Genomic DNA, 26,193 nt, shown 5'->3' on the forward strand with positions numbered 1-26,193 from the left:
CCCAATTCCTCCATCTTTATTGGCAAAAGCAAACATGCTAGTAAATTAGAAATCCATTTTTACAAACAAAATACATGAAGAAAATACATCCACATCCTGCAAATATAAACAGTAACAAATCCAAAACTATTATCCAATAAACACTTTACATTTTTTACACCATTGTGTGATAGTACAAAAAGTGGGAGACCTTCTCTGAATCCTCACTCACACAAAGCAAGAACCTCGCCAGTATAGGTTTATCCCTTCAACCTGCCAGTGACCTCATTAAATTTAAAAAACAAAACAAAAACATCACATGAGAAAATCATAATGAAGTACAAAGGGAAAAGCAACAGCCTCTCCTCTCACACACACATCATTCTGACGCTAATGCTGGAAGTAAAAACATCAGCTTTGGGACAATGAGGTCGCTGGCAGGAGGCGTCTGAGTATCAGTCAACAGTCAGATATGCAATCCACACAAGAGCACTACCAACATTGTAGGTGGGAGGAAGATCTGCACCCTTTTAGATGTGGTGCCAGCGTGACCACACAGGCCAAAATGTGCATGCATATATATATATATATATATATAATCTGCACAGTAATAAGTTAAAGTCTTTCTTCTCCTATGGTGCTTCATTCAAACTGGATATGATCAGTTTAGCTGAGTTACAAAAAGCATAAATCAAACAAAACGTCATTAAGCTGCATGTAAATGGCATCTGGTGGAAGGGACAGGACTAATTCTTTAACCAAATACATTTGTATGTGAGTTTTAATGGTTTTTGATTCCTCCCACCTTGAGGATTCTAAAATACAGTATATGGGGGGGGGGAAAAAAAAAAAAGGCAAAGCAGAAAATAAAAATATTTATCATGAACTCACACACTGTGGTTTTACTCACAGAGTGGCTTCGGAGCACAGTTTGACAATATTCAGATAGAGGCAAAGCTGCACTTAAGCTAAATCAATGTTGTTACGGGCATGACTCAGTGTCTTTCAGAGTGTTTTCCACAGCTCGGAGCAGCTCTTATATTTCGTAAACAGACAAACAAAAACCTACTTAAATGACAAGTTTAGTCAAATAACAATATGAACTGGTTGAAAAACTGAAAATACAAAATTCTTGCGACTAAAGCAGAGATACTAAGCTCTCCTGCTCAACATTTTCTACCTGACACAACCTCATCAGTCGTTAACCCCCCCAAAAAAAGGGGGGAAAAAACAAAACAAAAAAATATTAAACTTAGAAAGAAAAAAAAAAAAAAAAAAAAAAGATCAGTAATTTCTCTTTCAAGCATTTACAAAATTTACAAAAGTAAATCACGTCCTGTAAAAACTCAGCAATCCGCTGACTGTGTAAGGCAAAGAAATTATTTATATATTCTTTTTTTTTTTTCTTTTTAAGCATTACATTCAAACACCTGTCTATGGATCTCACATTTTTGAAATGGGTGATCTGATCTTTGTCCCGTCAGGGCCTCTGAATGACCAAGTGACAGAAGAAAACAAGTGAAAATGTTACGCACTCTTAGCAGATGAACATTACAACATGTGTTTGGGTGTGTATTTACACAGAGTGGCACTGGACAACTGAGTGAGCAACAAAATACAAGTGTGTGGGGGCGATTTTTTCCCGAACATGACTACATGACTGTATATGAAGTGCATGGAAGTTTGTAAACATTGATTGTGTTTTTTTTATTGCACTGGTATCCTATTGTACCTGCACTGGCTGTATGGCCACGGTGCAGCATCTCTATGGGTCTGTCTGTTTATTAGGAACACCAACATGCATGTGCACTGGCAAATATTCATACCAGCACACATTTAGGGAAAAAGAAAGATGCAATCCTTTAACACGTTGGGCTTTACCACATCAAAACTATGAGCGAAGTGAAAGCTGTACCATACTTTGCCAATATCGGTACGGCACAGTGCATTTATGCAGTGTGGAAAAAGAATAAATAAATTTCTCTGTGGTAGCGGCAGAGAACGTTCTGTTGGTGATGGAATGGCTGTCCCTGAACGGAGGACAAGATTCTACAAAAACTGGTGAGAAAAAGAGCTTAAATACAGTATGTATAAAAATACCTATTCACAGTCGACACAAATGTTGTGCATTACTGATATTGTCCATCTGGTAAGCACACAGAAACTTACATAAGTTTTTCTAGCTATAAGAACAACTAAACATGTATCTTTCTCAGCAAAAGTGAGATGTTTTAAACAACTGTTTAGTTGAGGGATACAAAAAACTGTTGACCATCTACACTTCTTTTCATGTACAATAAAGTAAAGACGTTTTCTTCTTTTACTTTGATTAGAGTCTAAAATTACTTTGAAAATACTGGAAAGGGAAAAAAAAAAAATGCGAGTTCCTTTACATCAATTTTAATCTGCGTGGGAGTGGGAGTGGGGGACCACTGATTCTGACGGAGAGCAGTTAATGATAATGACGAATGTCATTATCGCCTCCAAGATCGACTCTCGTACTCATCGTCTTCATCGTCATCCTCTTCCTCCTCCTCTTCTTCCTCTTCCTCCCCAGGTAAATACGAGCTAGCTTCCTTCTGTAGAAATAAATACCATGTTAGCATTTATATTTATGCTTTTTCTGGAAACTTTAAGTCAGCTTTCCTCCTGGCAACATGCATGTTTAGAACACAGCAAACAGAAAGTGATTCAAAGTGTAGCAGAGGGAAATTATTTAGTCTGATATTAGCTATTTTTAATAATATCGTAACAAATAAAAAATTTTAGGTAACTGTTTAAAGAAAAAAAAAAAACAATCCAAAAATATACTGGAATATCAGATTTTAAAATCACCAAATATTGGTACTGATCTTAAAAATCCTATAGTGGTCAGACTGCCTGCTTCTGATATTTCTTATGCTTTAGATTTAGACATCCTCCATTCTATTGGTTAGCCATCGGTGAATCCACCATGACAGGTGACCTGCTGATCAGTCTCAGGAAATTAATCCTAATCTCTGCCAGTCAAACTAGTCTGTAGACCTGTCCAGAAATCTGTCTGTTTCAGCTCCTGTGATAAAACGTGATGAGCATGAAGTGGCTATAAGTAGATCTGCAGTCAGAGGAAATCTGACCACAAATCTCTACCTGTGCACAGACACATTTTCAGAATGGCAACCGTACCTTTAAAAACAAAAGTTACATATAAGAAATGGCACAACCTCAAAGGAGGAAACAAACCCCTTAAATAAATACAGCATAAGGATTTCACCTGACAGTAATGCAGTTTTACTCATGGGGCTAAGATGCTCTTAGTACTGAGAGGCTAGCACTCCTTTTCCTTTGGGAGCTGCTGTTAAAAATTAACAAGCAGCAGAAAGAAATAACCAAGTAAAATTTTGTGAATGTAACTAAAACTTCAAAAGTTTCCCCAACTCAGATTTTCAAGTTGTGTCGTACACAACGCCCTTTCCTTAATTTGTTTTAGTTACTGGGAAAACATGAAGCTGTGTGTGTATTTGTCATACCGCACTGTCCTCATCTTTAGCCTCCTCTTCCTCGGGCTCCGTTGTAACAGAGGGCGTCTTGGGCTTGTACCAGGAAATCTGCAGAACACGACCTTTGAACTTAGCTCCCTGGTTTGCTGCCTAGAACACCAAAGAGAGGTACAGCTCTTTTAGATGCTATACTGGAGTATTTTAATTATTTTAATGTATTAATTTATTCTATTATTATTAGAAGAGGATTAGAGGAAAAGCAGCAAGATTAAGAGAACATGTAGCCCATACACATTTGGAGCCATGTGACTTACATTCTCTGCTTCACTCCGTGTCTTAAAGGTCATGACGACACTGTTGGCGTCTTGGTCACGGAGATCCTCGATTTCACCAAATTTCTAGGTTTAAAAATATCAGTTGGCCAATCAGGATATACTTATACACATCAAAACATTTATGACTTATCACAGGGAAAATGATTCACTTAACATATCTAAAAGATATAAGAGGGAATAAAGTGGTATTTATTACTACAGTTTTTATTACTTAGCAATAACATCGTGCTGTATTACTGGAGGGAGAGATCCTGCCATATTCTTACCACAAAGTGCGGCATTAGCTCTTCTTTTTCCTCCTGAGTGACCCCTAAAATAGCCAGGGCTCTGGGTCTGTGATCAACCACCATACGGTTCACAGCCCCGCCGCGCACCATCATTTCCCGGTTTCGACTCCGGCCACGGCCCACGTGCATCGCACCAGGATCTGGGCCCAGCTTTCCTCGGCCGCGACCTCGACCTGCTGGAGGCCAGATCAAACCCAAACGTGTTGCCTAAAGGAGGACAGAAAGGGCGGTTGACTGGACGCTGTTTGATTTCAGTACACAATTACACACCACTGTGTGTCTAATTTATATATTGAATAACTTTAAAAAAAAAAAAAAAAAGTTTATGGAAAAATACAAAAACAACAACAAAAAGGAGCAGGCCATCACAACCCTTCAGAGCTGAAACATTTTCTACAAACCCTTACTCTCTCACTTTCTGCCCTTTACCACTAGTTGTCACTCCTCCATTTTTAAAAACATCTCCTTCCTTCTCAGACACTCCACAAGCTCACAACCACTCTCCCTTTAATTGTCATCCTGCGATTTTCTTACAAGGACCAGTGTCTCAAACTTTAATGAGGCGCAGCTCCATCAGTGTAGGACATGTGTCTTATTTGGCTTCGTTAGCAGATGTTCCTCTGGGCTTGCTTAAGTGGCTGCAGTTTAATGTGCAGAAGGCGGGCCGAGTTTAGATGGATGGGGGATGCATATCCATTTTTAAACAACTAGCCAATTTAAGACCCTGGGGTTAAAGGAAAAAAAAATGCAAAGCAGGTTGTTGCTAACAAAAGCTATGTTGTTGTTAGCCTGATCTTAAGCCACAGCCGTCTGCGTGCACAGCAAATTTAGAGGATAAAGAAGAAGAAAACACTGTGTGTAACACCAAAAAATACAAATAAATAACTGTATGGGCTGCATGACCTAACCTGAAACCTAATTAATGACTTTTGGCAGAATCACTGGGAAGATGTGTTATTTATGTGTCATTGCTCACTTAACCAGGAAACCACGCTAACTTACAAGAGACCTGATCCAGAATGAATGCAACAAAGATGAGGTTAAATGCAAGTTATAGAACATGAAATATAATGTACAAATACTCCAAACAAAACTGCAATACTAATTACCTCAAGAAAAGCCACCAATTCAGTAGATAAGTGTGTGTAAGTCTACCTCCTTACACTTTGATGGAGTGTAGTAATAAAATGCTGTTTAATCTGATGTGTCAAAACCCCGAGGGGACTACAAAGCAAGCATCTGGAGGAGTGCGTCTGGCAACTACTGGAGCCGACTAAGATAACAGTACAGAGGTAAACTGAAAATTTACCATAAAACTCTTTTTTTTTTTTCATTACTGAATACAATTCAAGTTTATTTATATAAGGCCAGTTCACAAAAACAGTCGCCTCAAGGCAATTATGTTGCAAGGTAAAGACCTTGTGACGATAGTGTGCAAACCACAACAGTCGGTCCCCTATGAGTAGCGATTGGGGTAAGCGGGAAAGAGAAACTCCCTTTTAACAGGAAGGAAGCAATAGGTCATTTACATCTTGTGTAGGTGTCTTGTGGTATCACCAAGACGTTCGCATCAGATTCATTAGGACTCTTACGAAGCTTTGAGCTGAGCGAATAACACTAAACACAGCGGATCTGGAGCTTGTGCAGAAACTGCAGGATCAGGTTCCAGTTATCACAGTCAAATAAAACAAACAGAACATAGATGGTTTAAAAAAAAAAAAAAAAAAAAAAAACACCTTTCTGCCTGACACGTCTGACAGAACACAAATAAACTAATGAATTTAATATATTATTTGATTTATTTTAATCGGTGGACAGATACCATCTCTTTCCACCCCTTGCAGAACAGGCTGCGACTATAATCTCATCTGCACACTTCCTCTAAGGCATTTCTTGGTATCACATCCTCTAATTCAGTTCTCAACGAAAGTGTTGATGATGCAAGATGCTGTCAATGATTAACTTTGTGTCTGTTTCTATCCATGTGTATTTTCTGTGCGTGTGTGTGAGAATGTGTGTGTGTGAGAGAGAGAATGTGTGTGTGTGTGTGTGTGTGTGTGTGTGTGTGTGTGTGTGTGTGAGAGAGAATGTGTGTGTGAGTGAGAATGTGTGTGTGTGTGTGTGTGTGTGTGTGAGAGAGAGAATGTGTGTGTGTGTGTGTGAGAGAGAGAATGTGTGTGTGTGTGTGTGTGTGTGTGTGTGTGTGTGTGTGTGTGTGTGTGTGTGTGTGAGAGAGAATGTGTGTGTGTGTGTGTGTGTGAGTGAGAATGTGTGTGTGTGAGTATGTGTGTGTGTGTGTGTGAGTATGTGTGTGTGTGTGTGAGTATGTGTGTGTGTGTGTGTGTGTGTGTGAGTGAGTGAGTGAGTGAGTGAGAGAGACAGAGAGACAGAGAGACAGACAGACAGAGACAGTATTACCTCCACCTGTAGCTGCCCCAGTTTTCTTTTGAGGTCTGTTGTATCCTCTCCAGAGCTCATCTTCTTGTGAAAGTCCAGCTCAGCATCTAGCAGCTCCTTGTGGGCCTGATCGCATGTCATAGAAAAGAAATTTGTTTACTTAATCCAGAGAAGCAATTAAATACACAAATATCAACTTGTGTTTACAAATAAAGGAGGGGGGGGGTGGAGCGTGCTTGTTGGTCTAACAAGGTCAATCAAGACAAAACTGTGTGAATCGAAATTGTGATTAAAAACCAAAACCCCCCCCCCCAAAAAAAAAAAAACTTTATTCCTATGCACCCAATATTCAAACAGATCCTCTACTTCGGTCCTGTACAGAACCAACATTGACTTTTTGATCTTTTTTTCAATTTTTGCAAACTTAAGATTAGTGTAAGAACCGTTTCTTTCAATATGGATTAAAAGATAAGCATTCCTTGGAATTTCCAGGAAAAACAACAACCCCCCCCCCCCCCCCCAAAGAACCATTTTTTTCATTGCATTCAGACTAAAAAGGACCCAATCCCAGGTATAGGAACTCATACAGCTGAAATTTGAAAAGGGCCTAGGACTAGGACACAACTACATGCAAAGAGGAGAAAACGAATGTGAAAACAGCAAAGATTTGTTGAGGCTGAGCGGTTATTGGTTATTCACTTGGTATATAGGACAGCCTGTGTGCACATATCCTATATATACGTAAATGTCTATACCTTGTGGCCAAGTAGTTTTAGAGCCTATAGAGAATGTTCTTTCTACTGCTTAATAAAGACCCCATAAATACATTAATCCACCAGCATCTAAGGTTTAGAGTACACAAAATGTATATAAAAAAATTTAAACTCATAAACATCTACCTACTCAATGTATGCAGTTTTATTCTTCATATAAAAATGTTTTTTATGTGAAGAAACGCCTTTTTAAAAAGGACCTGTGAAGTGTGAAAAAAAAGGCAAATAAACAACTCTACCAATGTGTGATATAATTTTCGGCCTAAATTTCCCGCCCCTACTCTCAGTTACGTACAAAGACAAAAAGGAAGCCAAACTTACATCAGTCTTGGTTTTGGGCTGGCTGTGGTTAGTTTTGGCGCTTGAGACCTGGGAGGCAAGGTTCATTTCATTCTGGAGCTGGGTGATCTTTTCCGTTAGTTCTTTCAGCGTTTTCATGATGTTGGCCCTCTCTTCAGGTTTCATGCCTCGGTTTTTCTCCAGCCGACTTATCAGCGCCTGGAAGGGCACGAAAAATGGTATCAGAAAGAACGTTGACAGTACACTGGAGAAAAAGAGGAAGGATTACAGATAAGAATAGTTTCAATGTTAAATGTCTTACTTTCTGACACTCAATCTGTTTCTCTAACATCTCCTGTTTCTTCTTTCTCATGTCTTGCTGGAGTTTTAGTGCCTCCTAAAGGAGGGGAAAAAGAAAAAGGGAATCAAAAACATTCAAAACCCCCCAAACAGTTTTCTCTCTCAGTGGTAGTAGCCTTCTTAGCTGTGGCTCCTGAGAGAAGGAAATGGCTTAGCTCTGCTATTCTTTTAATGGTCAAAATGCGTAACCAAGTTAAGCAACGTGCCTGCTTTTTCTTGAGAGCTTCATGTGCTTCCAGTGCTTTTCCCGTTTTCCCAAGGCTCTTTGAGGAAGACTTGGCGGCTGTGGAAGTGTAGTGTCCCTTCAGGGTGTTCGTAGTAGCAGGCACCACCTAAGGAGAAAGGTGGAGGGGCAAAAAAAGGAAAATATATAATTAATTTCTTTACAAATACAATTTTAGCTAACAAACACACATAAATCACTGTGAAAATGTTGTAACACACGTGCCATCATAATATTATACTTTTGTATATTATATAATATCCACTTTGCCTGATATTGTCTGCAAGATAAACTTAAAACATACAGCAGCCGTGTCCGTGTTTGGATTCAGGTTGTCAGACTTGGCATTTGTCGTGGCCCCAGCTGTTGCAGACAGATGATGCTTGGGTACAGTCTTGTTCAACACATAAGCAGCTGGATTGTGCTGCTTGATCCCCTGCAGATAAAACGAGTGAGGGTAAATCAATGGATATTTTAAAAATATATATAAAATTGTCATCAAAGGATTCTCAGTGTCTCCGCTGTTAATACCAACTTTATGCATGTTGCTGTGCTGCAGCCCCTGGTTGGGCACTGACCCGGCAACCTGGCTCCCTGAGCTCTGCTCCTGCTGCTGAAGGCCTGTGGCATTAGCACCAAGCTCGCGGTGCCAGTACACGCGGATAAAGCGGTTGTTAAGGACCGCTTCTGTGCTGGATATGGCTCGTCTGGCTTCTTCATTCTTTGTGTACTGGATCAATGCTGCCTCTGGGTCTCCGCCAAACACAACCTGGATTGAGAGTGCACGTGCAAGTCCGTAAATGTTTTGAATTCATTCTCCTGCAGGCCTAATGTCTATGAACTTTGTGGGGAGCACTCATTAAAAAAAGCAAAACAACAACAACAACCAAAACTGGATGCATTTTACCTGTATATTGACGATGGTTCCAAACTTGCTGAAGTGCTCGTTGAGTTTGGTGATGTTGTTGAGCTCGCGCGGGATCCTGCGCACCTCCAACTTTGTGTTCACATAAAAAGTCCTCTTGGGAAAAGCACCCTTATGCTGGTTGTTGAAGCTTGGCCTAAAAAGAACATTTCAGTGCTAACATCACTAATTTGGTAGTTTTGTTTTCATAAAAAAAATAAATAAATGAAGGAAAAAAGCAGATGAGTTAATCAAAATTTAGCGATGATTGATGATCTGGGATTCAAGTTTTGGCCATATTATGGTTTTATTTAAAGAAGACTACTTCCAACCTACAACCTGTATGACAGTTTAAATGTACTCCAAGTAGAGGTAATGCAAAGAAATCCTCATGACTGGGATGCTTGTATCTACCTGCTTACAACTGAGACAACACTTGCTGCTGACCTCCTGAGCAGTAATAAGTAATGGGGTGAGGCACCAACTTGATTACATTTCAGCTGGCTACCGTACTCCAATTTCTTCACATAAAACAAAACACTGTGCAGAATAAATGACATCCTAAATCAAATATGTAGATTTTTTTTCTTTAATCTCTTACTTTTCCATCCAGGGTTTTTTAGGTGCTGGCCCTTCAGCTGTACTGGGTCCCATGGTCCTCTTCCTGCTGTCCTGCTCTGTGTTGAAACGGGACACGTTACTTCCAGGAGTGCTGGGTGCAGTAGCTGGCTCTGTCTGGATCACTATGTTGGCAGCTAGAAGATACGCAAGAAGTCAAATCAGTCTGAGAAGGTCAATTTCCCAGGATCAGGTTGAATTAAAAAAAAAAAAAAAAAAAAAAAAAAAAAACCCTGTAAATGAGGTTGTTACCTCTGGAGCCTTGACCTTCACTGGAGGTGAGGCCAATGAGGTTGGAGCGTTGAGTCTGCACCCGGGGAATAAACTGACGATATGGGTTACGTCCTGCTACAGTCAGGCCTGGAGATTCTGGGTTGTAGCCTTCTGCATCGTAGTTGTCTAATGTGTAAAAGTGAACAGACGCACATACCGTTAGGGGGGAATATGAAAACATTTAAAAATATGAAAAAGTGAATACAAGCAAACATATTAATAAAAAAAGAATCTTTGACTTTAAATGTAACCACTGAATAGGTAGCAACCTGTGACATGAGTTTAACATGTAGTCCAGGATAAAATTTATAAACAAAACCTACAAAATGCGAGAAATAAAAATTACAGTTATTGTAAGTGCGCAAAATAACCCAGCAAGAAACAAACAAAGATAAAAATTAACAACCAAGATGATGCTTTTCATTCTTATCTACATTTGTGACACACAAGTGCAAAATTATCAGAAAGAGGCCCTTCACGGCAGTTGTGGTAACAGATCACAAACCCAAAGTTTGCAAATACCAAATAGAGCAATTTCTTTTTAGTTCTTTAAAGTCTTTTAAAGAGTCTGTAACTGAAACCCTCATGTGCATAATCATAGCAGGAAGCACTCAACTAAATGAGTCATGACAAAATTTCCCAGAGATGCTTGGTTTTTTTGTTTTTAGGTTAATACACAGCGCTACCTTCTGGTCCACAACTGTTACTGCAGGCTCAAGAAACACATGCCAATTGTGCACACAAACACACACGGCATACAACAACTACTTTACAGTGACAGGAAACAGAAACAGAACCAAAAAGTGTTTTGTTTTAAATAACCCTTACCATCTTAGTTATTTTAGATATTTAGTAAACTAACCTTTATCATACTGTAACTATTAAAGCACACAGAAATGAGAAGTAAAAAATAACAACTCAACAACATAAACACACTAAAAGGAACACCCAAATAAAAAGCAACACAGCAAAATCTCTTCCAAATGCACAGTCCCAATCTGAAAAGCAAAAGCAGCCCTGCTTACATTCAGACTGGACATATTGGGGACGAAGAGACACAGATGAGGTCGAGGAAGGAGGTGGAGGAGGAGGAGGAAGTGTAGGAGGTCGGCCCACACCAGGCGGTCCGACGGGAGGAGAAGAAGTGATTGCAGATTGGTGGTTGGGGGTATCAATCCCACTGGTTGCTATCAGTGGGGGTCCTGAGGGAGACACAAGCCCAAGCTGATGTCTCAGGTACAAAAGGTCATTATAGTTAACTACAACTAAAAGCTAAAACTAGATGTGAAAGAAAATAAATTAGTCAATTAAATGAAAACTAAAAACTAGATTAAACAAAACAGAAAGTTAAAACCAACTAAAATTATTTTGTGAACTGGGAAAATTAAAATGAAATAAAATGGAGTCAATATTACAACAAAAACTAAATGTGGCGATAAAACTAATAAATGAGAAAAATCAACTCTGGAAACTAAATGAAACTCAACTGAAATCAAAACCAAAAAATCAAAATGAAATAAAAATTACCAAAAAATAAATAAATAAAAAAAAAAAAAAAAAAAAAAAAAAGGAAAAAAAGGAAATGACAAAATGCAAATTTGCAATGACTCTATAGTATATTACATGTATAGTATTAAAGAAGTATTTCAGTGAAAATCTGACTGCTTTAATATAAAAGCAGATGCACCAGGAAACTGCGGCGTCTTCTCGATAGATTTGCTTAAACTTTATGACACACTATCCATTTATCAAGTGGAAGATAGAAATCTCATAACTTTAACAGCCTTAAAAAGTAGCTGAAACAATAAAAGCCTATCAGGTCAAATGTTTCAGTCATCACCCCCCATGTTTGAAATATATATTTAAAAAAAAAAAAAAAAAAGGCAAAATATATTTTTTTATGTACTGTTTATGATCAATGGGCAGCTATCTACTGTGTAGCACGTCTACTCTAAACGTATGTAGATACATAAGATTTTTGCGCTTTGGATTTAAATACATCTTTTTAAATCATCATGATGATTTGCAAAAACAAAACACAGCCAGTGTGAAACTGATCGGCAATAGTGCAACTCAAAGGCAGGAAGATTGCACAGGTTGATTTCTTCCCTTGAGAAATTCAACAAAAACTCTTTACAACTGAGCACGTTGTCAAGTCGGGCAAGTGTTTTCACTCACTCACACATATACATACATATAATATTGAAGACAGCTGCTTTTCTACACACCAGAGTGGTGACATCTCATTCCAATTAGGGCTGGGCCATATTATACCGTTCACGGTAATACCGGTATAATGTTAGGCAACGATAGGAAAATGAAATATCGCGATAGAATATGAGTAAAACGCGCATGCGCAGTGCCTTTGTTTTCATACGCACATGGCCGATTGTTGAGTGAAACAGATGAACCAGAATTGGTTTGTAAAAATGGTGCAACTTCAGTGATGTGGAACTGGTTTGGTGTTTGTCCGTCAGATACACGACAAAGCACATTTTTTTGCAGAACATGCAAGCGGTCGTCGGACTAAGATGCCCTTAAATCTGGGAGTAATCTGGGTCCTAAACTCCGTATACTTCAGGTCAAACGAACACTGCAGCATCACTAAGAGTTAAAAACTGTCTAAATTCTTTCATCTTTAATAAAATGATCAGCATTGCTGCTTTACCAGGTGTAACTATGAAGTTTAACTTCCAGGCATCCATGAAAACAAAATGTATTACATTTAACGGAGTTAGAAGCTAGCAGGAAGCTAGCGGAAGTTAGCTCGCTAGTTTCGCTAGTTACCTACGCATGATATTGCATGTTCTGACTGAGAGATTTCTGAAAAAAAATCAAACGTACAGCTCTGCTATCACTTCCAACATAAATGAAGACAGGAAACTAAACAGCAGTGACGTTTGTAGGGTTACTGAAGTTGGGCTAGCTGGTATATAATGAAGTGCTACGTGATCGCTAGCGACACAGCTATGTTAGCATAACATAAACAGTGAAGCTGGAGGACGAACACTAACACTTTTCCACTTATAAAAGTTAACGTTAAGGTTCCTCATGGTTAGAGACAAATGCAATCGCATGGCAGGATGCTGTAAATGGACCAAACTTCAGTCAGGAGAACAACTGAGATAATCCATCCACAATACGAGGTTAGTCATTAATATACTGCAACAACATGGGAATAGAGCCGCTGCCAGAGAATTCAACATTAATGAATCAATGGTTCAGAAGTGGAGGAAGCAAGAAGAATGAGTTTAATAAAGTTTGATTTATCTGACTGCTTTGTTTCGCTTAATGTGCCTTATAATCCTGTGCACCTTATGGTCCGAAAAATGCGTACTGCACACTGCAGTTTAATGTTGCAAAGCACCTCTTTTTAACTTCAGTGGATATTATACATGGTTATGCTCAGTATATGTCAGCCCATTTCTACTGGAAATGCCTTTTGGTTAAACTTTCAGCAAGGAATTTGCATTTGCACTGTTACATTTTTATAAAGCTTTAATGTACATAAAAACCAGCTTCTTGTTTAAGTGAAAATAAATGATAGGTTGTCTTTTTGCGCTAGTAACGTTGTGGAGTTGTATTTTGTCTCGCATCAATTATATCGTCGGTTATATCGTTATCGCAAATTTTCAAATATATATCGTGATAAATATTTTTGGCCATATCGCCCTGCTCTAATTCCAATATACCGTTCATTTGAATCTTTACATATTTAAAACCTCTGGTGTCGTCAAATCAGCCATCAGAGTAAGGAGTACAGTGTCACATTACTGAGGCCACGATGTCTTACATGTGACCTGCTACACTTTCAACACATCGCCATCGTGTGTGAATGGGTGGATGACTGGATATGTAAAGCGCTTTGGGGTCCTTAGGGACTAGTAAAGCGCTATATAAATACAGGCCATTTACCATTTATTTACCATATTAGTTAGCTGGATTTTGTTGTGAGTGGGGACAAAATTGTTTCTAAATGAAAACGATTTATGATTTAATCCTACTTCTATTATATTAAAGAGATGTTTGTTAGCTCTCAAACATTGGGGAAACTCATGCAAAAATATCTTCATAAATCAATGATACTACAGGCCAAAGGAAAGGTATGTATATTGTGACCAGACTGAAAAAGGCCAGTGGAAGAACAATGCGTCTCACACAAAACCAAATGTTTGAGAGAGGAACACGGTTCTTCTGGCTTCACTATTTTGTAGATGCAAATTGTAAAACTTCGCAATATGATGAAGCACAAACTTATGGATTAGAGGAGCATTAATACTCACCTGTCATAGGGAAAACACCTGGTGGTGGTGGCTGGCCATAGGGTGGCATAGAAGGCATCCTGAGGTTGGGAGGTGGTTCAGTGATGGGGGGCATGGGCAGCCCGGCGGGTGGCAGAATCGGTGGGGGTGGGAATGGAATAATATTTGGTAGATTGACATCGTCGACTATGAGGGGGTCACTGCCGTGATCATAGAGACAATGGTCACCACGGACACAAAATCCTTTTTCTGTGTGAGGGAGAGAAGCGATTATTCATAAATATCGTACACAACATGGAGTTTATATAAACTGCTGCTTTACAGTCACAAAACACACATGCACACACACACATTAATAAAGCCAAACAAACAAAAAGACACCACACACAATAACATAAAAAATTCATGGGAATTAAACAAAATGAATAAACATCTAAGTTTAAAGCAGCCAAGTCACACAGTTCATGTATTTACACCAAAGCCTCATTAAGGAACTGGATCCCAAGTGGCTGTGTTTGAGCACTGTGACAGAAAGCAATGTACTTCAGGGACAGTGGGTAAGTTTAAACTCTCCTGAGCCTCAGTGTAGAGGGGAGTGAGAGGGAACCAGCTTGCTTTTCTACCTTTCACTGGGGACAAGAGGATGAGTGCTAAGCAGTGGTCATTAGTGAAGAGACCAAACAAGGCACAGAAGCCTCAGGGGAAGAAAAAGGTAGTGTTTAAACTAGAGACTTGAGCAAACTGTACAACAGCCGTCATAAACTTAACATTTCCTTTAAATCTCATCAAAAAGCTCCAGTGTTATTCTGATCCCCTTTGAAATGCACAGAAAACATCTCCCTAATGCTACTGGGCTGTAGCAGATAAAAGGCTCTCAGATGGAAAAATAAAAAATAAAATAAAAGACACGCAGACACACGAAATGACAGAAAGAAGGAATCAAAGGAATTGAGAACAGGATGATTAACTCTGCTCCTACCATCGTAATCCCTGCAGCGCTGTTTGAGTGAAGCAGCCTTGCTGAAAGGTTTGCAAACACCATCTTGCCTCGTTCCGTAGTAGCTAGACCAGCTGTCTGTAGTGCTGTCGGGCAAGTGAGCCAGTGTTGCTACCGGTACACCCCCAGCTCCTGAAGACGAGGAAGAAGAGGAAAAGGGATGCAGAGGTGTGTGTAAGGGCAGGAGAGGTGGCGGGTGCTGCTGCTGCTGCTGCTGCTGCTGAGAGCCAGATGTGGTGGAAGAGTTGTATCCGTCAGTGTCCTTCCTTTCTGCCTCAAACTTTGACTTGAAGTCTGTTGAAAACAAGTAAATCACATAAATCATTGTGTACTGTATCATAGCTGACTTTTAAAAGCACTACATTAAATGATAGATTACAAAAAGAGGGAAACTTGTAATGACAAAGATGAGCAGATTAACCTTGGTGGTAAGAAGACCAATCCCAACCCATGTTGTTGAACCCCCAGTGATAGGACTGCAAAGCTGTCCACATTCTCCCTTCCTTTCTACCAACTCCCAGCAACACTGTCCAACAATCCGACAGGAATAAAAACGAGAGTCGGCTACATCCGTAATTTCTACAAGTCTTCTCATCTAAAGCGCCTCACACCAGCATGTCTCCAACAGCACGTCACCGTCACTAATGCACCGTTTAGCAGTGCTGACGAGAGATTCAGGAGCTTCTTCGCGCCTCAATCTTTGTTCCCCTGTGCTGTTGTTGTTATTGGTTGTGGGAGGGGGGACTTTCTCACCTCTGCCTCCTCTGTGCTCCCTATCCCTGCTCTTTCCACGACTGCCGCTCCGGCTGCGGCTCCTGCTGTAGCTTCTCCCGCGGGGGCTGCCCCTGCGCCGCTCATGGCGCTCCCGGTGGGAGTCGCTGCCGCTTTTCCCGTGCCGATCAAAGTCACGGCGCTTGCGCTCGTCTCGCCTCCTCTCATCGCGGTTCCTGTGTGGATGATGAGAAGTTAGAGGCGTTGCTGATTTTAAATGTATAAATCACACAGGAATACTTCACAGGTTTTCAGACACGAATGTGGGTCTTCTTATAACAAATGAAGATGCAAGGATCATTTCTTTCTGTGTGTCTTTAACATAACATGAACCCTGAAATAATGATCTTTGTTTGAGAGAAGTACGCTTTTATCTGAAACAAGTTATTAGGGAAAGGCTTAATTACCTTTGTTTTATGTGTGCACAATCCCATTAAGTCCCCAAATGGGCTGTTTGTGTTAAAACTATTGGGAAGTGCTTAGTTTCATTAACAGAAGCTTTTCACAGCAGAAGCTCAAGAAAGTAAAATAAAGTAAAAAAATTAATTAATAACAACTTAATTTCTAAAAATATGCAGAAAATATACCCTACATATTAAAGACGTAACTCTTTTCAAATTACGTTAATTATCGTATATCAGTGAATGAACTCTCCCATCTGCACCCAACACTAGATATGCCACAGCCAAGGGACACATTAGTGGACACGAGGGCCTAATCAAGCCAAAAGCAGGACTTGGAGGGCTGGAAATATAGCTGCTTGGTAAGATCGCTATACAACTACACAACATCAATATGTACTAAACAGTTCAACAAGTGTGTCCTACCTGCAAATGTTTTAGCTGCTTATAAAGACAAAGTTAAATGCAAGCCATATACCTGGATTCATTGAAGTCAGAGCGATTTCTCAGAGGACTTCTCCTTCGCCTGTTCTCTTCCTCGGGTGTTTCAGCCTTGAGGGGGAAAAAACAAAATAAACAAAACAAAAAACATCAGCTATAATATAACTTTAAAACTTAGGCTACGTCCACAAATACATGGGTATTTTTAAAAACGTAGCTTTTTCAATGCGTTTGGGCCTTTCTTTCACACGCGTTTCTTCCAGAAGAATGGCGAGATAATTTTCACAGGTCGAGGATTTCACTTTGGCTCTTTGTGAGCTACTTCTGCATTTACATGTGGACGGAGATAATTTTAGAAAACTGCACGTGTGGACGAGATCTTTTTTAATTTTTTTTAAATGAAAATGAGAAATCTCAGTTTACAAAACTACCCATGTACGTGTGGACGTAGCCTTAATAAACAAAAAAGCATTCAAAATAAGTGATTTTATCAAAAGCTTTGATTTCAAATTGAAATGCCCATTCCAACAAAACCACTCAACCAGTTTAAAAAAAAAAAAAAATAAATTGTGTGTGTGTGTGCGCGCACTCATTTTCAAAAGGCGAGCTATTCAATTTCAGGGTGTACCTCAACAACTTCAGCCTTGATTGCAGGCAGTTTAATCTCCTCTTTGGGAGTTTCCTTGGCAGCAGGATTTCCCAGGTAGTTCTTGGTCGTCAAACATTCAAAAAGCTTATCAACAAATCCCACCGTCTCTGCAAGGACAAAATTAATCACGAGAACACATTAAAAACTGCATGCAGTTTTCAGTCTTGTGAAAAAGGGCCAAAAGTCTAAAAGCATAACACACACATAAAAAATAACACATATGAACACTGCATCCATGACATGTGGGAAAGCTACCTGATTAAAAAAATGTAACATTAAAAAATTCTAAAGTGATCCAGGAGACATATGTAATAACCATCAACATGTTTTCCAACTAAATTAAACCCCTAAACTAATTTTAATAGTGTAGAGCTAAAAATAAAGAGACTGAATCAGGACACATCACACTGGATACAGAGTCACTATCAAACGATGCAACACTCCCTCTGGTGGCCACATGTGGGGTCCACAAATGGCATCCACGAGGAAGATAGCATTGCTGATGTTCCACTTCAAATTTAAGACTCTATACATTTCATTGTATTCTGCCTGCCTCACTATATTTATACAGGTGATATTTCATTAACATGGCCTGTTACAGAATGCAGGCTACATCAGTGTGACTGTTAATGGGTAATACATATGAGTTCTGGGGGCTGAAAAGCAGTTTGTGTTGCAGGTAATGGCTAACATTATCAGTTTAATTGAAGCCAAGACGACACATCAATTGGATCAAATGCTTCTGATCAACTTATTTCCATATTGGTCATTTTCTAGCCTCAATCAAGTTTTTTAACATTGTTAAGACAAAGAGCCTGTTTTACTATATCAAACAAGTTGCATAATTTCAATATTATTTATGATAACCACATGTATTCCATGTTTGAGCTACTTAAACTATATAGTACAGTCTTGGTGGCATATGAGGGGAAAAAAGAAAACTAAATCCCCTCTGCAGGGGTACTGCATTTTTTGTATGCAGGGAAAAAACTTCTGATCTGTCTAAACTTAGCAACTAATTTTTAATAATCAGTTTAGTCACTGACCTCGACAATGCCACCAGGTCTGATTCCCAAAGGATTTGTGACCTAACTGCAAAGCCTCTATTGTCTGACATGTGCAAGGGGAGTACGAATAAATCCCTTGTTAGCTTAATGATGGAGCAAAAGTTTTTCCTCCACCTTAACCAGGAAGAGCTACAAAATGTCAAAATTGCCTGCTGACACATTAGCAGAAAAGCTTTATATAAATAAAATAAAATGTATACCTTTTTGTAGGAAGACATCAAGCTGATCAGCACAAAGTGCTTTCAGTTCCTTCTCTGGTTTGTCCTTCTTCACAAGAGCAACTACATAGTTGGCTAATGCAGAGGGGTCAGCATCACATCTGCAGATTAAAATGTATATATTAAAACATATCTATCTATCTATACACACACTCATTCATATATCTAATAAGAAAAAACTGTTAAAACTGAGAGAAATGTTTTAGTTGAACCAACTGAAATTTAATGCATATCAAATTCATTTACATATCTATGTATGCAAAGCGTAAAATTCAAAGGGGGACAGATCATTGCCACAAAACTTAAACAATCCACCAAATGCATAAAGTAAAAGAAAGGTTATTATTCTTATAGGAAGGAAAGGAGTACAGGTTTCCATGGTAGCATTTCTTAACATTGGTAATATAGCTTAAAATTTAATTATGATTAGGGCTGCCACAAACGATTATTTTGATAGTCAACTAGTCACTGATTATTTTTGCGATTAGTTGACTAATCAGATCATCATCCATTGGAGGTAAAACGTACAGCTTATTGCACCAGCAGCATCTGCTCTTATATAACTATCATTAGCTTACAGCTTTAACTGTTTAAGGTATGTGCTAACTAAAAATAAAGACAAGATGATAGTTTATTAAATTTTAATGAAATTTGCAGATTGTTTCGGTGAAGTTTAATAAACTCCTTGCTATCTAAAATATAACAGGACACCGGAGTAAATTCTCGAGCATCTCACACTTCTGATGATCAGCTGTCTGCTTGACGTTTATTCAGCTGTGTAAAAACTATAACTTTAATCTCAGCCAAACCGATTTACTCAGGAACAAATAAAATACTAAAAAAAGCCAAACAATTACATTTTTAAGTTATCTAAGTGACTCATATATCATGTTTAACCTGAGTAGCGAAAGACAGCGGTGGGTTTGAAAAAGATTTGCCGGGAGTCCGGTGTTCTCACGGATCTAGTTAGCTTAGCCCCCGGCTAGCTATCGAGCTAGTGGGTAACAGACGTCTCCGAAAACGTCGGAGCGCTTTTGAAAATATGCGGTGTCTTGATAAACTGAGCAGATATTTGAGGTTTACACAGCTACATTCTCGCCTGAAAATAGGTTAAATGTTTATTTTGTGACCCAGAAAGAATAATAAGAGCAATATTAAAACTAACTAGCTGCCACCATTGTTGGAAGCTGCGCTATGAATTCTGGGACGCTGCTTCTTCTTCTTCGGGGTTTAACGGCAGCTGGTATCCTTGTACATGCAGTGCTGCCATCTTCTGTTTCAGTCCGTTATTACACTCTTAAATCCTGCTACTTATTCCTGCGTTTTTCAGGATCTTACAAAGCTTCAAACGACGCGTCGACTATTAAATCAGTCGTCGACGATTTTGATAGTCGACGTAATCGTGACTAGTCGACTAATCGTGGCAGCCCTAATTATGATTACAACTAAGTTTGATGACCATTCTTTGAAAACTCTGCACATTCTTTGAAAACTCTGATGTGCTACAATGCATGCAATGTAGGGGGTTTTGAGCATGTGAAAGAAATGACATAGGGCAGTGACTATGTCTGAAGTGTCGTTGTGGTTTGGCTTTTTACACAAGCGTTGCAATTCACTGTGTTACAGCTGGTCACTCTGGTCACCCTTTCTGTGGGCATAAAAAAAATGCTCAGATGTTCCTGCAAAGTAAGCTAAATGTCAAGACAAAATGAGGGACATGTCAAGGTGTGTCTGTCTAACTTACTGCTAGCTTTTCAAATAAAATAAAATAAAAAAAAGCTCAGTGTTATCTACACTGTTTTTAACCTTTGCTTACCCAGGAAAATGTGACTCTTGAGATTAAAAATATCTTTTACATGAGTGTCCTGGCCAAGACAGACAGCTGCAAAATCAACTAAGTTCCATAAACTAGTAACACACAAATGAATGCAGAAAATAATACATAAATTAAGTACAGGAAAACAAAAGTGATACAAAATAAAATACAAAAACAACAAAATATGTAAGCTTCAGAGCCCATAAAGCGTAAAACACGATCATTATCGTCTTATGCTCACTGGTATACAGTTTTGCTGCAGTTTGCATCATGTGCTCACAATAGTTATTAGCCATCAAACCTATTTTATTCTTTTAAACTGAGCCAATGGTTGAGTTTGTTTGACATGTTTGAAACATTACAGTCTCCTAGGGAAAAGATGTATGCATCTTAACTAGATGGCTTCTTCTGCAGTTACGACCGCTGTCTTCTTAAGAGTAATTTGTATTTATGCAAACTGACAGGATGAATTTGTTATACTTCACTGCAAAATGCAAGTAAAAGTCTGTGGCTGGTTTTCAGTATCAAAGTTATCAGACATATAGCACTGGACCAATGCATTATGAAGCTCAATAAATCAATTAACAGCAGAGTAATCTTTGCAGTTTGAGCACGAATGCCTTTTTTAAATTTAATATAAAGCCTGGTAAAACGATTTCAGTGCGTTTACCTGCACTTTTTCAAAATAATTTATGAGTTTAAAAGTTCCACTTACACAACATTTGCTTTTTTAAACTTAAAAAATAGAAATCAAGCTAAAAGATCTCCGAGACTGTCAGCTATGGAACTACTGGAACCTGGACTTGCGTGAAGTGTTTCCAGCTGCGCGTCATGTAGCTGGAGTCGAGTGTTTTAACCGATGCATGAAACTATACATTTTTAGACATAAGTTGTAACGGCCACCGTTTTCTTTGTGAGGATTTATTACACAGCGTGCTGCGGGGAAAAGCCTGTTCTAACGTTTGAGTCTAAAGGTTTATTTTTTAAACACCTGGTGGCTCTTTTTTTTTACTTCCCATCCTTAAATAATCTGCTCTTTCACGTGATTCAGTTTATTTTGAAAAGTCTCAACAGGATCTTGAGCTTTATTGTGAAAGGTTTATGTGGAACATAAACAACCACAACGCATAAAAACAGGCGCTTGTCCATCCATAGTGTGGTTATATAAAATATAAGAGAAAAAGAGAACTTTAAGAAATTAATACAGCCACTACAGTGACCATCAAAACGATGAAAATATATTGCCGTAAACAATTTATTTTGCGACACCACGAAACAAAGGATAGCGTAAAATGAAACGATAGACGTTTTTATAACATCATCCGATATATATCGTTATATCGAACAGCCCTAAGTTCAAGCAACAAGCTGCTAGTAGTTAATTAACTGCTGACTCACTAAAGCTACAGTCAAATTTGACCCTTAACTACAGGATCATTGACCATGGAAATTCCCAATGATTAATAATTACCAACAATATAAATGTAATAACAATGTGAATGAAACTATGCCTACTTGAACTCCAGCCTTTAGTTAAAGCAGCTTAAATACGCCTCACTTTGGCTCTGCAAGGACTTTTTCTCCCCTATGCAAAAAACTCCTTATTTTTAGAGGATGAACCTCGGACACACAACGATAATATTGTGGAGTTACTCCATTAGTTGATTAAACAGTGACTGTGTGTTGTCCCAACAGCACAAAAAAGAGAGGGAGGGGGTAACTTAAATCCTTTAATGCACTCCATTACCCATTTGAGCTCGTCAACATATTTAAAAGAATTTTAGGATCTCGCGTTAGCAAAACAGACAAAGCGTAACGCTTACAAAGCATGTGTTACTATGGAAACTCCAAAGGCAAAGTATTTGTGTGCATTTAACTATGAAATATGTCGAGCTAATAGCTACAGTTTTAATTAGTAACTTTTCCCAGAGATACAACAGCTGTTTTAGGCAAGAGGGGCTACACGTTGAAGGCTAGGAGCTTGCTACAGAACTGTGATAAAGTTACACTACCGTGCGCCAACTGTGTTCTTAACTACCATAGTGTCAGAATCAAGAATTCGCAGTGCATCAAACGCAAGCAAACTCGCTAAATCATGCACAATCATTACTAATGAAAAGTAAAAGTGCCTCTCTGTGCTTCGAAAGGCTAACAAGCGATGGTTAGCTACTCGTGCAAGAATCTGCCATTGATGCCAGGCTAACCCAGCGGCTAGCAGGCTAAAGCAGCTACGTAGCATGCACGCTAAATGTCATTTCATTTCAATACTCACATCGGCTCCAGGAGCTTTGCCAGCCACGATTTCAAGGCTTCAACATTTTCTATGATCATTGTGAGAAGGACTACAATACTGTCTACAAAAAGAAAGAGCGTTTTGACAACCCTACTTTCATCGTCTATAAATTTATAAGCTTTAAGGCCTTCTGTCTCTCTTCACAGGCAGGTCGTACAAAATATTTTACGGCATGGCAACATGGTCAAATTGTCGTAACGCAAGCACGACGGCGGATGTTTATTATGCATTTAAACAAACAAACAAAAAAAAAAAGCCGCACATATGAGGGCTTGTATTTGTTTATCAAAGTAATTAAGATTAATAAATCTTAGCTATTCTAATTAATGTGCAAATACAACAGATAGGTTAAGATACGTCTGAAAAGTCAGATGGACTACATTTCCCAGAAAACCAAGCGAACGGTGTCATCAGCCAGGCACCGGTGGCGTGGGTTTCTCTTGTCAAACTAGACACTATTTCTTCTTTTTGAACAGTATAACTAATTACTTGCAGTTTTAGACAAAATGACGGTAGGTCCAATCTTTTAATTACTCGCAGTATGAAATGGTTGATGCTAGTTTTTTGTAAAAAAGAAAATTTCTGCCTTAGAGCATTAATTCAATGTGGCTGTTAGCAAAGTTAGCTAACATGAGCTGTTGAGACAATTACAGAAATAAAAAAAGTCTGACTCTGTTAAGCTGGATATTGCGGCTGTTATTGTTATGACATTCAGTTTGTGATTATTTGCTCGACGGTACATTTCAGGAGCGGAAAGGAACAGCAAAGCTGGACTTCCTGAGAAAGATTGAATTGGAAATCCAGGAGAAATGGGAGAGGGAGAGAACATTTGAGCAAGATGCACCGACAACAGTCGGGGAAAGTACAAAGTGAGTATCTTTTCAGTTTTCAAGAACAACTACGTGATCAGTTTTCTGAACAGTTTTACAGTATTTCTCAAATTGTTCCAGATAGAGAATATGCAACTGTAAGCCCATATATAAAGAAAGATTTCCAAAGATTTGCAGCACACTGGAATGTGAAAGTAGTTTCTGTAGAACTTCCTTGTAGAACTAAATATATTGTAATAGGTATGTAGTACATTTTTGTTGCTGAATCATGTTGTCTGATGTTGTTTCATAGTTCACACTACAATATTGGGAAAACCTGTTGGGTTGCAGCTAAATTGTTTGTTTGTTTTTTACCTTACCTTTTTTTTTTTACCTTCTAGTAAAAACAAGTACCTGGTCACCTTTCCCTATCCTTACATGAATGGCCGTTTGCACCTTGGCCATACATTCAGTTTTTCAAAATGTGAGGTAAGTTTAAAGGCAGACATCGACCTGAGTCACCACCTGTTGCAAATAAGTTAAGATTGAGAAATTTGATATGTGGTCTCTTACCGATTGTTGTTCATTTGTCTTCCTGCAGTTTGCTGTTGGTTACCAGTCTCTTAAGGGAAAGAAATGCCTCTTTCCATTCGGGTTGCACTGTACAGGAATGCCGATCAAAGTAAGTAATGTTGGGTTTGTTTTTTTTATTCAGAAACTTTTCATAAGATTTCTAGGTGTCTATAATCTGACATAATCTTATCACTTTTCATCATATAAACATGCAATTACAGTTTGTTCTTATTGTCCCAAAATCAACTTTTAACATAACTGTTTTATGCTACTATCTATCTGTCATAATCCATCTCTCTTAAACAGATCTTTGTGTTTTTTCTGATATTTTTAATCAATAATTGTATCCATCAGGCCTGTGCAGACAAGCTGAAGAGAGAGATGGAGTTGTATGGAAACCCTCCACAGTTTCCAGAGGAGGAGGAAGAAGAGAAACAACAGCAAACAACATCTGATGAAATCATTATCAAGGACAAAGCAAAGGGCAAAAAGGTTAGGATCACAGGGCAGAAATGCTATTTTCAAAATGAATTTATTATACTTATGCTATTATGACAAAAGCTTGAGCTGTTTTTTTAAGGCCTTTATTACCCAGGACAGAATTTGCAGAGTTAAGATGAAAGCAGTACCATAAAATTTGGTTTGAAGGTGTAAAAAATTAGTCTGTTATCTAAGTAGTGTATGGCTTCATTTTTTCAGATAAAAGAAAGTTTGTTAACATTCTGCAATCTCTTTCTTGTTTCTTTGCCAGAGTAAAGCAATGGCCAAATCTGGATCCACCGCTTTCCAGTGGGACATCATGAGGTCTCTGGGCTTAACTGACCAGGAGATTGTCAAGTTTGCTGATGCTGAACACTGGCTGGATTACTTCCCTCCTTTGGCTGTCAAAGATCTCAAAGGGATGGGAGTCAAGGTGGCTTTCTCTGTTTGTTTGTTTTATCTGTCTGTGGTTTGATTAAAATTATTTTTAAGACTAAACTGCACATACCTTTTAAACATTCATGCAGTTTCATGTGGCAAAACATTGTAATTTTTAAATAAGAGACACAAAAAGTACAGTGACATTGATGCATCCATGTTTTCATGGCTAAAGGAAGGCACTGAATTTATTCAGTTGTGCTGACATGCTGTTATGTCATTACCTCATAGGTGGACTGGAGGCGTTCATTCATCACCACAGACGTGAACCCCTTCTACGACTCCTTTGTCAGGTGGCAGTTTGTTACTCTAAAAGAGAGGAAAAAGATCAAATTTGGTAAAAGGTGAGATGCTTTCAGGTTTTCTTGTCGTCTACCACAAGGTTTGGTTTTTTTTATGATATAGGGAAAAAATCATCATAGTTTATATATGACTGGTTTTTTTCAAGTGGCTTTCTTTCCCAATTCTGTTTAATTTGATGTCTTCCTTTTAGTCTTCTTTGAGTCTATTCTGAGTCTGTATATTCTGTTTATATTATTGAGTCTATATCGTGACTATTCTGAACTCCCCTGCAGGTATACTATCTACTGTCCCAAGGATGGACAGCCATGCATGGACCATGACAGACAGACAGGAGAGGTAGACGTCCTCAGCTTGACAGAAAAAATTATTTATTCTGAAACTGTAGTATTGTTTAAGATTAGGTACACCTCACTAGTGTCAGGGTTGGCCCCATCCATATTGACATGATAGCATCACATAGTTGCTGCAGATTTGTCAGAACAAGAACTAGCAGGAGTGGGGCCCCATGTGGTCTTCTGCTTCGTAGTTTCGATATGTTGTGCATCCAGAGATGTCCTTCTGTCTGTAACAAGGGCTTATTTCAGTTGTTGTTGCTTTCCTATCAGGTCGAAGCAGTTTTCTACTTTTTGGATCATTCTGTCTTTAGAGATGGTTGTGTCATAAAAACCAAGTAGACTAATAACAGCAGCAACAACAATGCCACATTCAAAGTGACTTAATACCTAATAAAGTGACAATGTTGAGGTGTATTTAACCACAGATTTACTG

At 38.7% G+C, this 26,193-nt stretch overlaps 2 protein-coding genes across 4 annotated transcripts in view; one reads left to right on the forward strand and one right to left on the reverse strand.

Annotated features, from left to right (window-relative positions):
• Positions 1-22,996, reverse strand: rbm27 (RNA binding motif protein 27). Of its 2 annotated transcripts, XM_085470677.1 has the most exons (21): positions 22,802-22,996; positions 18,696-18,814; positions 17,408-17,535; positions 16,817-16,890; positions 15,920-16,113; positions 15,149-15,460; positions 14,191-14,418; positions 10,933-11,109; positions 9,887-10,033; positions 9,618-9,771; positions 9,020-9,173; positions 8,648-8,881; positions 8,417-8,548; positions 8,096-8,221; positions 7,852-7,926; positions 7,572-7,748; positions 6,499-6,603; positions 4,060-4,287; positions 3,773-3,856; positions 3,489-3,608; positions 1-2,558 (listed from the first exon to the last, which is right to left on the reverse strand). In XM_085470677.1, the coding sequence occupies exons 1-21, from the start codon at positions 22,858-22,860 to the stop codon at positions 2,454-2,456; spliced, it is 3,132 nt and encodes a 1,043-aa protein (XP_085326803.1). In that variant the 5' UTR covers positions 22,861-22,996; the 3' UTR covers positions 1-2,453. The 2 variants fall into 2 exon arrangements, with proteins under 2 accessions (XP_085326803.1, XP_085326804.1); XM_085470678.1 differs by lacking the exon at positions 10,933-11,109.
• Positions 22,346-26,193, forward strand: part of lars1b (leucyl-tRNA synthetase 1b) — a 22,024-nt gene continuing 18,176 nt past the window's right edge. Inside the window, exons 1-8 of one of the 2 annotated variants that reach the window (XM_085470675.1) lie at positions 22,346-22,387; positions 23,570-23,691; positions 24,033-24,120; positions 24,233-24,313; positions 24,559-24,696; positions 24,956-25,117; positions 25,354-25,466; positions 25,698-25,761. In XM_085470675.1, the coding sequence (XP_085326801.1) occupies positions 22,358-22,387; positions 23,570-23,691; positions 24,033-24,120; positions 24,233-24,313; positions 24,559-24,696; positions 24,956-25,117; positions 25,354-25,466; positions 25,698-25,761 (798 nt within the window). In that variant the 5' untranslated portion in view covers positions 22,346-22,357. Of the gene's footprint in view, positions 22,388-23,194; positions 23,335-23,569; positions 23,692-24,032; positions 24,121-24,232; positions 24,314-24,558; positions 24,697-24,955; positions 25,118-25,353; positions 25,467-25,697; positions 25,762-26,193 lie in introns of those variants that run through there. The other variant, XM_085470676.1, reaches the window with a different exon arrangement.

This window comes from Copadichromis virginalis, linkage group LG10 (genome assembly GCF_057382275.1).
Source record: "Copadichromis virginalis isolate Kocher_CV1m ecotype Utaka linkage group LG10, C_Virginalis_male_GT1.1, whole genome shotgun sequence".
In the NCBI taxonomy this organism is placed as follows: Eukaryota; Metazoa; Chordata; class Actinopteri; order Cichliformes; family Cichlidae; genus Copadichromis; species Copadichromis virginalis.

Coding starts and splice junctions, on each gene's coding strand:
- rbm27 (XM_085470677.1), bottom strand. CDS start 22,860: ATGATCATAGAAAATGTTGAAGCCTTGAAATCGTGGCTGGCAAAGCTC. Junction 14,419..15,148: donor GCGCTGCAGGGATTACGATG/GTAGGAGCAGAG, acceptor TCCCTCACACAG/AAAAAGGATTTTGTGTCCGT. Junction 4,288..6,498: donor TGGGGCAGCTACAGGTGGAG/GTAATACTGTCT, acceptor GTCCTCCTTTAG/GCAACACGTTTGGGTTTGAT.